This window comes from Corvus moneduloides, chromosome 6 (genome assembly GCF_009650955.1).
Source record: "Corvus moneduloides isolate bCorMon1 chromosome 6, bCorMon1.pri, whole genome shotgun sequence".
Taxonomy (NCBI): Eukaryota; Metazoa; Chordata; class Aves; order Passeriformes; family Corvidae; genus Corvus; species Corvus moneduloides.
The window spans coordinates 29755981-29769246 of NC_045481.1; the positions used below are offsets into that span (position 1 = coordinate 29755981).

At 37.6% G+C, this 13266-nt stretch overlaps 1 protein-coding gene across 3 annotated transcripts in view; it reads left to right on the forward strand.

The window, feature by feature from the left end:
- STXBP6 (syntaxin binding protein 6) overlaps positions 1–13266 on the forward strand; it is a 94890-nt gene that overhangs the window by 26711 nt on the left and 54913 nt on the right. For all 3 annotated transcript variants that reach the window (XM_032112412.1, XM_032112411.1, XM_032112410.1), the window contains one exon: positions 8892–9077. In XM_032112412.1, the coding sequence (XP_031968303.1) occupies positions 8924–9077 (154 nt within the window). In that variant the 5' untranslated portion in view covers positions 8892–8923. The remainder of the gene's footprint in view (positions 1–8891; positions 9078–13266) is intronic.

Here is a 13266-nt window from a genome sequence, read left to right on the forward strand (position 1 = left end):
GCAGTTGGGTTTTTTTAAACTGGATTCTGTTGGGAGGGCAGAGCTAAGTAATCAAACATAGTGGGGTCTAGAAGCTGTGGATGACATTTTTGATAATTTCTGAGATGATAACATCCCTTGAACAAAACACTGGATCAGACCATTTTATTTTTGTAATTTCTTAAGCTTCCAGAACACTCTGTTGTTTTGCAAGCTTTGTTGAACTCACCCATTTTGAAGTGAGTGGTGCTTGTAATTGCTGGAGGATTCCTGGAAAGAAGTATGCAGCATGTCAGAAATGTGTTCAGCTTGTGTTATTTGCCAAAAAAACCCCAAAACTGTACTTGTTTAACTGCTGCAAAGCATCAGAACACCGCCAACAGATGGTTTACTACTTTTACATAGTGCTTGTTTTCCCTCAAGAAAAACATTCATATAGTAGTTCATAGAGGTGTGTCTGCTCTTACAGAGATTTTAATATCCCCAGAACTGCATATATTTCATTCTTAAAGGCATGATGCATTTTGCTAGTAAGTTACTCTTCTTAGGCATTTGGAGTGATGGAAAAAAAAAAGCTATTTATACTTACCAGGGAATGTTGATTCACCTTAAATGGATGAAATAAAATGCTTTAATACCTTGATGTTATGTTTTATTGTCTTCTCCCAAGTTCTTACTGTGCATTTGTACTTTTCCCCAGCATTAAAGTAATATAAGGGAACTTTTTTTTTTCCTGATGTGGGTGTTAAAGGTTGCAGTTCAGGAAACTGAAAATATTTAGCCTGAGAGACCTGACTTTGTTCCCTCCTTCTCTTTTGGGATTTTTAATTTAATGGATGACTGTAATGTGCAGAAATTTGCAATTTGTACAAATATCAATTATGAGAGGAAAAATGGAAATGGAACTGGGAGGATTTGTAAAACCTTATTTCAGAGCATACTGAAGTACACTAGTTGGAGAAAGCAAGTGGCAAGGGCACTATGTGCCAGCTGTTAGCTCAAACAGTTTTGTGGGGTTTTATTTTTTTCTTTCTTTAAAACACCTTCAGCTGGTACTCTAGGAATAACGTGTCTCTCTGGCAACTTGTACACTAAATTATGAACCCATTAAATGTGTTTTTTCAACTCTCAGTACTTAATAAGTCAGAATCTTGTTCCTGTGAGATGTCTTGACAGAGTTGGTGATGTTAGTGTGTTGTAGTTATATGAGCTATACTGCAGTAATAGCATTGCATCATGTTTTGTATATTCCTATAGACAAGTTCTGATAGCAATGTAACAGACCCCGACTTTTAACCTGCCTTATTGCTATCCCTCTGTTTAAGCCAACAACTAATGGAGTCAGAATACCAAGAAATTTTATACTATCTTGAGTCCCATTTGTTCTTATCAAGGAGAAGTCCCATATGAGCTCCTGTTTTAGCACTTTTTAGTAAGTTTGGTTCTTTGTAGCAAGTTTTGATTTTGAAAAGTTTTGTCTAGATTGGCTCCATGCCATGTCCTCAGTCAGTGATTTCAATATCTGATGAAAGTACATATGACATTTTGGATTCTGTCTTTGAAGTGCAATTTCATCCTTGTAAACTATCGCTGCTGGGGGCCCATGGGAGCCCTAATCTTACCATCTGCACTTCATACAGCTGACACACAGTAGAGTGCACTATATCAGGGAGCCTGATCTGAGTAAAACCAAAACTAATCACTATTTTTTCTTTGAGATAGCTTAAAACTGGATTAATTCTTGTCTAGTTCACTGCACTACTGCAGAAGCATTTATGGTGTCATAAGGAAGAGAGGCACAAAAAGAAATCACTAATTTCTGCCAGTACTATTGCTCAAGGTGGTCATGAGTTAAATATCACAAACTGCTGAAAGAAACTGTGTGTGTTCTAAACTACAGCCCTTCAAACTAGTTGCCCTTTCCTTGAGGCACATGGCTGCTCCTTCTCACCAGTATCCTTTAATCACATTTTTTTTCATGATTTTTCTATGCCAAAATATGGACAAACTATGGAACAAGCAGCAATAGCTCAAATGCAACTTCAAACCAGTTGATTTGGGTTTGTGATAAAGTATTAGGCCATATGAATAAGTTGGAACTGCTTTAATGGTGCCTCTGATGCTGTCTCGTGATATTTGTCATGGGTTAACTAAGGAAATTAAGTTCACATAAGAAAGTAGCATAAGATGTAGGAACACAGAAATGATTCAGAAGTGTATTCTAAGGAGTTGGTATCTTTCTAGTTCTAACTGCAGGAGTGAAAGGAGGCTGTGTTAGGTCTCAAACAATTTTAACTGTCCAAAGTGATGACACACCGAATGTACCTCCTGACTTTTGGTGGGTGTCAATCTAGAGAACTGCTAGTGGTAAAAGACAGAATTGGAATGTAAAACTATTGTACAGTAGAAGAAATAGCCTTAAAGCAGTTAGTACAAAAATTCCCTGTGGAGTTGGAATAATTAGTTATTCAGATGTCAAATGTGGTTGGTTTTTTTTTCTTCCCCACAAAAAGATTGAAGAACATGGTAGATGTTGAATTGAAGCTCTTACCTTTTGCTGACTATGTGTGGCAGTAGCTGTATAAGGAGTATTCACTCCTTATAGGTGTCTATAGAATATCTTGAGTTGGAAGGGGCCCATAGGGGTCACTAAGTTCAACTCCTTGCTCCTCACAGGACTACCTATAACTAAACCATGTGATTAAGAGCATTGTGCAGATGCTCCTTGAACTCTGACAGGCTTGGTGCAGTGACCCCTTACTTGGGGAGCCTGTTCCGAGACCAGCCAAGTAGTTCTTTCAGTTGAATCTGGTGCCATAAATAAAGCTGTGAGTCCGGACTTGAGGATTGCATTTCAGAAAAGATGTAGGCTAATGAGAAAAAGTATAGAGAGTTGAGGTGTTGTTTGGAGGAAGAAATCTCTGAGGAATGGCAGAAAAAACTGTTAACAGTCCCTCCTGCAAATGAAGGTCTAAGGTTGGGTATAATAACTGGTCTTAAGATCTAAACACTTCTGAAAGGTCATAAGAATTAAGCTATCCTCTTTAGGCTGATTTGCCATGTTATGCAAAAGTAGTAGTTTTTACTGCTATGAATGTCCCAGTGTCCTGAGGGCAAATTTCTACAAATGCATATCTGGTCTCTCTGTGGCTTAGTTAACATCTGACAGTTCCTAAATTTCTTGGTGAATTTCTGTGAGATTCAAAATGTTTCTGTTTCAAAAGGAGTCTTCCTGAGAAGTTCTTGACTGGCTTTTTTGCTGACTGGGTGATGCTGCTTAATGTGGTGTTGTCTATCTTTATTTTCAAATTCTTACATTCTCAAAATAATAATGACTTTCAGATTGTGGGACTCTCACAAGGAGAACCTGAGTGGGTCTCCAGCTGTTGCTCTTCACTCAGAAAGACCTGGAGAGGGCTGTACCACCCCTACAGAGATGCCTTTTCCTCCCTGGGGCAACTCCCAAAAACACCTCCAACTTTTCACACTGGTTCCAGGGGAAGGCGTATTTAGGGAACACTGCTGCTTTTGGCAGTTAAGAAAATGCTGAAAGAATTAGTGTCCACTGATTCTTGCATTATTACTTTATTAATTTCTTATGAATATAGTCTTCATCCAGAATGATATGAAAACATAAGCAGAAATTAGTTTTAATTTGCTGCAGTTCTTGAATACGTAATTGTTTTCTCGCACACCTGTTTGAAGTAATCTACTAACAGTCTGCAGCCATTCACACACAGAATCGCAGAACAGAAATGTTGTGTCTCATATTTGAGTTGGATTTTCCCAGATTGCAGTATTCTAGGTTCACTTCAGTATTACATCCTTTTTGTGGGCTGGGATCCATGGTACTGTTTACTAGGACATTAGCTTCTAGATCTGGAACTGCTGTTTTCTTTTCAGAACAAGTAAAAGCTTTATGACCTGGAATACACAGTAACTCATCCCTCAATATGTCTCTGGTGCCTTCTTGTGCCACCTCCTACTTAATTTTCTGTACTGTTTGGAGACAGTTTAGGGGCACAGATTCAACCAAATAATACTGCATCTTCTCCTTTTGCTACACCTGGCTTGAGGAAGTACAGGTATTACTTACCATGATGCTCTATGTATGTATTTCACATAGCAGAGCAAAGTACGAAAATGAAAGCAGCTGCTCTGTCTTCCACATGAGAGTAGGACTGGTTCTCATTTACCCATTGGTGGGATTTCATTGATGTCCCTGATAATCTGTCTTTGTAAGTAGCTGTTGGGGTTTTTTGCAGGATGTTGGAGGAAGGTGTGCAAAACTTGTAGGTGAACTTTATTTTTTTTTTTTTTTTAAGGATTGTGTTAGAGACAAAATACACTCAAAGGTACCTTCCTTTTTTTGCATCCCTTTTTTTTTATTGCCTCTTTATAAATACATATTCCATTCAGAGCTCTTTGTCTTTTTAGATCTGTAGGTCCATACAACTTGCACAGAATTCAGATCACCTTCCCTTGTAATGAAAGGTTATAGGAATTGCTGAGGGCCTCAGGCTGCCTGCCTGTCAAGCATTGAGGTATTTACTGGTTCTGTCTGACTGTAAGATCCTAGTACTGTGCATTTCTCCTCTCCTATTTGTTTTTCCTTGACAAGAAACATCACTTGTTCTCAGGCTGCACAGTATGGTAGCCAGTATGGTCTTTCCTGTTTCTTTTGCTTATTCTAGGAGTTTTTGAGAGATTCAGTGATTCAAACAAGGCTACTTCAAGGTTTCAGTAAACAATGCTGCTAAATTCCCATAACCAAACAATGGCTTGATTAAAAAGAAAGTTAATAAGGCTTGTATTTCTAATTTACAGTAAATTTTGCCATGTGTTATTTTTGGATTAGGTGGGCTACAATATAAAGCTTCACGTAAAAGACAGGAAAAAAGTCACTTCATAGCGTGAAATATTCAAGTTTTGCATTTAGGAGCTGCTGCTCTCTGAAGCCTGCTTATGTCCAGTTGAACTTGATTGGGCAGTTTATTTTGTAATTACATATGTAAGTGAAAACACATTTCTTGTTTCTAGTTTGAACTGCTACAAATACAGTTACAGTTTCATAATTCTCGCATTTTGGAATTAATACATTGTTCAAATGACCCAGTCATAGCTGAGAGGTTATTTGGAAAAATAAATTGGAAATGTGACAGCCTGCAAATAACTCTGGAGAATGATTGAGTTTCTTTCCAGTAAACACTTCTAAAAGTCGTAAACCCCTGTTAGTAGGAAGTAATAGAATCTTTCTGGCTGCTGCTGTTGTCCTAATCTAAATAAATATCTGTCAAGCAAAGTTAGATTTGAAAATAGAAGGATGACAGAAGATCTGATTTATTTTTTTTTATGTTCAAGCATTTTAAAGATTTTACCTCGACTGCTTTAGAATAAGGTTGGTCTACTGATTTGATCCTTGTTTGCAGAGCTAATTAAACTTGGTGTTATTCCTTTAGGATAAAGTAACACTTAAATGTATTGTAAACCAACTTTTGGAACTTGTATGTTCTAATATTTGTTCCTTAAAGATTTATAAGTTAGTTGCCTCGGGTTTAAAATAATTTTTTTCTTTTTCCAGAGTTGTACTAGCTATTTGTTTGAGATGACAGCAAATACAGGATTTTGATGACCTGTAATATTCCAAGTAGTTTAAACACTTCCGGCGAGTAAATACCAGGCAACTAGCACAATAGCAAAAGCTGTTCTTTTGGCAACAGCATCTTGAAATTATTTCCTAAAGTAGATGTCCTCTTTCAGGATAGTGGCTTTATTAAAAGCAGATTTGAGTGCTTGCTAGTGTTACTATTCCAAGAATAGTGGGTTGCTCAGATGATTTCACACTGCAGGCAGCATTTCAGTGGTTAGCCTGTCCTGTGAGCCCATCCCTGTTTGTGATTAAACTAAAGATCCTTGAAAACAGCACGGTTTGGCATACTGAACATTTTTTCCTTTTTTTGGAAACCATTACGTCCTCTTCCATCTCTTGCTTTGTATTTCATTTCTCCTTTCTAATTTACTCCTATTTGAATTCTACTATATGCTGAGGATTAGTTTTCCCAGTTCTTTCTGCATACCTATACCCTCAACAAAGATACTGTAAATCTCCTCTTTTCCACTTATTTGCATAGAGTCCTATGAAACATGTGGGTGTAAAGATAAAGTAGCCATTTGCTGGCTGTGTGCCTGAAAAGAGTCTGAGATTCTGGCTGACCAGAAAACAGTCCAGTTTTTTTTGTACTGAACACGTGGGATCCATTAAGGATTCAGCTTAATTATCTTGGTTTTATTTAATCTTCTTTTTAAGGAATTGCCTTTAATTGCTGTCCCTTCACATGCTCCTACAGGAATAGTCAGCTGTTCATAGAGGAAGTTTTTAGAGATAGAAATATAATGGAGAAGAACTGTAGTAGAGAAAGATGTGAGAAGATGCAAATGAGCAGCGCATTGCAGACACTTTTTCAAATCCACACAGGAATCTGCCCTCTCTGTGTTTCTGTTGCATGCTGGGGACACAGTGTAAATGCTGACATCCTGTTCCATAGTGCTATGATAGGAGTGAAAAATTGCAGAAGGAAAATGGGGTCTTTGTTCAGCCAAAAGCATCATTATAATAATTTGAGTGGAAGTAAATATATGGAACAAAGCATGTGAGGTAGGAAATGTGGTCTCTCTTTCTGGACTCCTAGGTTTACTGAAACCTTTAAATCTCCCTTACCTCTGAAGCGTTAACGTTACAAGCAGTAATGCACTGTCTCAGAGTGCTCAGAGATCCTCCACTAAAGTTTCTTTAAGGCATTTTATTTTGTATTTGAGTACAAATGGGAGGAAAAAGTTCATGTTCCAATGCATGAGTTCATATGGGCCATGAGTGGAAACTGCTGATGATTTAAATTTGTCCTGGAATGTGCGCCAAGAGAAAAACATTATTTTGCAAAGAAATAAGCATATACAACATGAAGTTGTCCATGTACAGGCAGTGCTTTGGGTTTTGTTTTCTTGTACGAGGAGAGGGGTTTTGTTGGAGAATGGGAAAAAATGAGACTTATTCATGTTCCTTGAGGAAGTCTTTTTTTTTTTTTTTTTTTTTTTTTTTTTTTTTTTTTTAAGTAAAACTGGCAAAGATTGTATTATCTCCAGTTGTGAAAACGAGGAGCATTGGAAGGCTTTACCTTAAGCAAAGGTCTTTTGCATGCATCTACTAGTACATAGGGAGAAGGTTGCTTATTTGAATTCAGCTGCTGATTTTTTGACTTACGAAAAACAACTTCATCTAAACTATATTGACATCTCAATCTCAGAAGTCTGTTTGTACACAGGCACTATTAGTTATTTTCTTTAAATAAATAGGCTTCTGTGGTTTGTGTTAGTGTCAGTTTTCACATCACATTTGGCAGCTGTGTTAAGTACACACTGTGTTAGATTATTGCGTGAATATGGCATCTGAAGCTGTTTTCAACCAAGTACTGGGAACAGAAGGATCACAATCTCTGCAGCCAGGAGTGCACGCTTCAGTTGGAGGTTCCAGTCACAGCATTTGGTATCTACTTTGCCTGTCTGCCTACAGCTTCTGGTAGATGTATATAAAATGACAAAGCCAATATCATAAATAGTGACAACAAAACATTGATTCTGAAAGTGTTAAGACACTTACTTTGCTGGTAGTATGCACACAAAAAATAATGGATCCATGACTCTCTTGGATCCATGATAATATAATTTATCTGTAATTTATTTACATTTCTTTTAAATTGTGGTAAATATCAAATGATCCCGCAGGCAGAATTATCAGATAGTTCAGGCCTGAGTATAATCTTCTTCATACCAAGAAAGCTAAGGATGTTAAACTTTTGTCAGCTTTCAAGTCTTAGTAATGCAGAAATGAGTAAATTAATCTATGTGTATTGGAGTGTCATTATGTATGAACAATTAAAGGTGTCATTCAGCAGTTTCCATGAATGGGGGCCTGTGTACGTATATTATAAGACTTCAGAACTAACCAGAGTTATAGGTTACACAAAGAACTTGTTAATGTCCCCTCTGAGTTCTCCCTCCTTTAGTTAGCCTCTTCTGTAAGCTGTGTTGAGTTTTGTTTTGTGGGACACCCATGATTAAGCAGCTTCCCTCCTCCCTCCCTGTTCTCTACAAGGATTTTTTCCTCTACAAATGCGTATGACTCTCCTGAGACAAATGTCTCTCCTAAGTCAACTGTGCTGTTTCATTACGAAACACACTGAGGAACTGACCTGGGTCAAAATTACTTAGCACAAAAGTAGAGGTGTGGTTTTGTCTGCGTTGACCCCGATGGTGTCTCTGTCACTGTTTCCTTTGCAGTTGCCCCGTTAGTAATTCCAGAGGAGTTGAGGGGATGAGGTGCTAAAGCTGCAAGAGGTGCAAGAGCTGTGCAATCAAGTACTGTCACCAAGAGCAGTGCTCCTGAAGGAACAATTTCACCAAGTCTGAAGCTTTCTCTATCTTCTGTGAACGGGACTTTTTGTGTGCCAGCACAACCACAGTGCTCCTTCCCAATGCCCTTGCACTGCTTTCCCTGTGAATGTGGGGCACAGATCTGAGCTTCCCTCACTTATCAGAGGGGGAATTAATGAAGCTTTTATGCTGCATGAAGTTAAACAGGTTGTTTATCTGAGAAGATTTTGTGACATACTGAAGTGCTAGCATGAATGGCTTCTGCCCAAAATAAGTTAAGCTAGTATAAGCAAATTTAAGAAGTGTGGAGAACAACTTCAGTGAAGACACTTAAATACTTGGAAAATTCTGCCTCTAAGAATATGAAATTATTTTCTAAATTTTTTGAGGCATTAAAAACTTTCTTTGAAGGTCAGAGTTTTTAATGACTTTGATATAACTTAAGAGTTTCTAATATTGTTTTGTATTTATGATTTTATTTTTAGGGAGCAGCAGTCTGCTATACCTTTGATCTACAATGAATGCCAAATCTGCAATCAGCAAAGAGATTTTTGCCCCACATGATGAAAGGATGCTGGGAGCTGTTCAAGTGAAAAGAAGAACAAAAAAAAAGATTCCTTTTCTAGCTACTGGGGGTCAGGGTGAATATTTAACATACATCTGCCTGTCAGGTAAGATTAATGACTTTTGACATCCAGTTATTTGTTTAGGCTTATCTTTGATTAACTGATTAGCTGGTGTCTGTAGCATAAGGAGCTGGGTGATTCCAATCTTCATAATGTAATCAGAGAATTATAGCACTTATACCTTTTGTCTTGAGGAACCACGTGCTCTAGGCTATTTATATTTATATAGTATAATAAATTGAACAGGTGGTTTCATTGTTTAAAAAACCCCTAGGTGTTCTCTCACATCACAGCTGCAGAGTATGAACAAATAGAATAGTTGGTAACAGTCTTTCCTTAGTCAGATTAAGATATTTCTTAGAAGGATGAACTTTTCAGGACATTAAAATGATATACAATGCCATGTTTTTATGCCATGTTTCAATGTCTGCCAACTGAGTGTGTGTGAATACCTTTGGTATTTTAGGGAGATTTAGTCACTTAGGTTTTTAGGTGTATCAGTTGCTCCCTTTGAGTGTGTACATCATGCTGGAAGTACAAAGAGTGGCCAGAAGAAGTGTTCTGTGAATCTCAGAAAAGTGCAATTATTTTTGGACTAAATGAGAGTGTTATATGGACTCTTTCGAATTGTGGGGTTTTTTTAAAAATAATGTTAAAACTTTCAAAGCATAGGAGGTAAAACTCAGTGACTCTATTACTGTTCTAAGGCATCACACATCCACCCTGAAAATGGACATTTACTGAATGTTACTAGATGTTACTTGCATACATATGTACAAATGCTTATGTTAAAGTACAAGCTGCAGAGGATATGCACACGGATACTGAGGTCAGTGAGACAAAACAGAAGACTTTTCATTTACAGCTGCTTGTCATTATAGGATCATAGAATATCCTGAGTTGGAAGTGACCCACAGGGATCATCGAGGCCAGCTCCTGACCCTGCATTTTGGTAACCCCAAAAATGGCACCATGTGTCTGAAAGCATTTCCAAACACTTTGTGAACTCCGCTAGGCTTGGTGCTGTGACCAGTTCCCTTGGGTGCCTGTTCAGGGGTTTGAACACCATCTGAATAAAGAACCTTTTCCTGATACTCAGCCTAAGCCTTTCCTAACAGTTTCAAGCTGCTCCTTCAGGTCCTATCAGTGGTCATGAGAGCAAAGAGATCAGTGCGTGACCCTCTGCTTCCCCTCTTGAGGAAGCTGTAGACCACAATGAGGTCTCCCCTCAGTCTCCTCTCAGGCTGAGTAAACCAAGTGACCTCAGCCATTCTGCCCACATACAGAGCTTCAAGGAAGGATTTAAAAATTGATTCACCTAGGCTGTTCCCTAGACTTGTGATTGGGATACTCTGTTTGGATGTAAGAATTGTAGGTTTCAGTCTTCCCAAGGTATAGATGAAACTAACCTAGGCCTCCCATCTCTTAAAGAAATGTTCACATCACTAATGTTTTTAAACAAAGCTAAGCTCTTCTTCCTTTGGCAGTCATATTTTTCAAATGTCAGTCCAATTGTTTTTCTAAGTCTCCTTGTAAAGAGCAATCATGTTCTAAATCTGTGCAGTAAGTTTTGGAATACACAGGTATTTGATACCCATGTTCATGATTAAAGGTTAGAGATGTGATCTATGCTTACAATTTTCTGTAGGTGTTTTTTTTTTTGTTTTGTTTTTTGTTTTTTGTTTTTTTTTAATTTCTATTCTGGAAAACTTAGCCTTTCTTCAGCTCCCCCATCCTATATTTATATGTATCAGTCAACATGGATTTTAAGACAGTGAGTGGTCTTGAATGCATTTATTGTTTTTCTGCCACAGGATAGCATATTATGAGTAAGGAAGAAATATCAGGTGTCCTGACTTGAGCAGAGTTTGTCAGTTATGATAAGGAAAGGCATTCAGGATCTAAATAAAATTACTTTGTGGCAGACACTACATATTGGTATTGCGAGAACCCTCACAGGTGGCTTGCTGTTTGTGGGGTTTTGAACAGATCTGAGACCAGGTTTTTTCATATACATTTATTTTATGTTACAAAAGCAAAGTATATTTGGTAATTTCAGTAGGCAACAAAGTGAGCAGGGAGAGGACTGCCTGGCTCTGATGTCACATTCCAAATAGTCTGATCAGGAAGATTGTGCAATTCAGCAGGGTCAAGTGCAATTAGTTATTTATTCAGGAATCATCAAAGGCACAAAACCGAGCATTGGGGAGCAACTGTTTCTGCCACTGTGTTTAAAAGAAATTGTGACAAGGATAAACTGTAATTTTTGCCTATTCCTGATGGCTGTGAAGCAGTAATGGTTTTAGTTGCAGCAAGAAGTTGTTACAGAAGAAGTTTTTGTTTAGTAAGGCTAAGTTAATGTGGGCATGGCAATTTAGCTGTGCTCCAAACTGTCCAAGACAGACTGTATCTTGGGATAACAGAATACACTTGATTACCTTCCTTTTTTGATGTAATTATGTACAGTGAAGCAGACAGAGTGGTGGCTAGCTCTGGATTTGTGTTTACATTTTGACCAACACATGCTTTAATGCTGAGTGTTGCAACCTCTCCCATGGAAATGCCTTTACCAGCCTTTGACTCTTGTCCCATTTTTGCCAGGTTTGCTATGTATTAGGTAAACAAAGTGACTGGAATATCTCTCTCTTCATAGATTTCTTGGACTAATTCAGTTTGGCCTTTGCTGAAAGGAATTTGATCATTTACTCTTTAGAACAGAATTTGTCAGTTGAAAGAACAGAAACTGACTCTTTATATCCTTAAGGGATATAAATATTTGAGAATATAAAATATCTTGTCTAGTTGCAGTTTCAACCAAGATATGGTACAGAAAATGAAGCATCAGCCACTGTGACAGCTACTTCTATTTACTGCTCAGTTTGTAACTGAGAAAATACACAAATTGTTATAACCAGAGTTAAATGTTTTCCTTTCAGTGTTGAATTGAAGTTTGGTGTTGAAAATACATCCTATCATAGTTGTTGTTTATTTGAGTTTCTGAAAGCATGGATAGCGATGCTGAGCAGGGAGAATGCTCTCAGGTCTCAGAGATGGGATAGTGAACCATTAAAAGAAAAAAATACTGAGCAGTGCAAGATAGGAGAGTAAGGGAGATTCTTCCTTAATATTGGTATTTCAAGTATGTACTGGGTTTTTTAACTTTACAATATTGAATACTGAGTTGGTTAGAAATGAACATTAATGCTCCAAAGAGGTATATCTAAAGCCTGTAATCTGAAACTGGAGACAGATTAAGTTAAGAAAGCTGTAGTGAGACTGCGTGACAGCCTGGTGGAAATCAAGCAGCTGGGTTACCTGCAGCTTTCTAGCGTAGTGTTGGAGCTAGCCAAGTTAAACTGGCAAACAGAGCCAAGACATATCTTTAAGGAGTTACTCAGTTGAAGAACAACAAGAAATGAGTAGACAGATGGGAAACACAGAGGTGGGGTGGCTGTAGGCAGAACAGAGAAAATGAAAACTGGGATTATTTTGTAATGTATAAGAGGATTTAACACAGAGAAAAGACAAGAAATTCAAAGCTGAAAGTGGATATTTATCACCTCCTCCACACTAGCAGACCTAGTGATAGTTATTGGATCAGATCTAAGTTTTAATTTTGTCACCATTGTCTTATATAATTGAAACATAATTGTTTAAAATAGTTCTTAGCCTTTTTTAGAATTCTGAATTAAGTATAAAATACTTAAAAGGTCACTTCAGAAATATAGGTCATTGGCTTCTTGGTTGTGCGGAGTTCTATGTGTGTTATTTCTTTGACACTATCATTACATTTTTTAAATAACTTCTATTATTTAAAAAGACTTTTAATGTCATTATGCATTGGAAATGTTCCAGTTTGTGTGTATGGATGTTGCGCTGACCTTTCAGGATTAAATATCTATTGCAGTGGTGGTGAACTGAATGAACCATATGGTTCCTTTTGAACCTGAATTCTTTTGTGTAGTAGCACTCAGCTTAGTTGCACCAATGTTTCTAGTCCTTCTGCTGAAAACCTTGGGATTAGAGTATAAAGCCTAATTTCTTTAAAACCAAGAGGGAAACATTTTACCCCTGTGGTTATGACTTTTAATAGTGTTCTTTCTTTGCCATCTCCAAATTAAATTAACACTGTCAGTTCAGGGCTTTATTTGAACGGCTTTCATGCAGAAGTACAATCCATCAAGAATGGTGCTAGAAAAGCCAAAAGGAAATGCAAAGAAATCATAAGAAATAA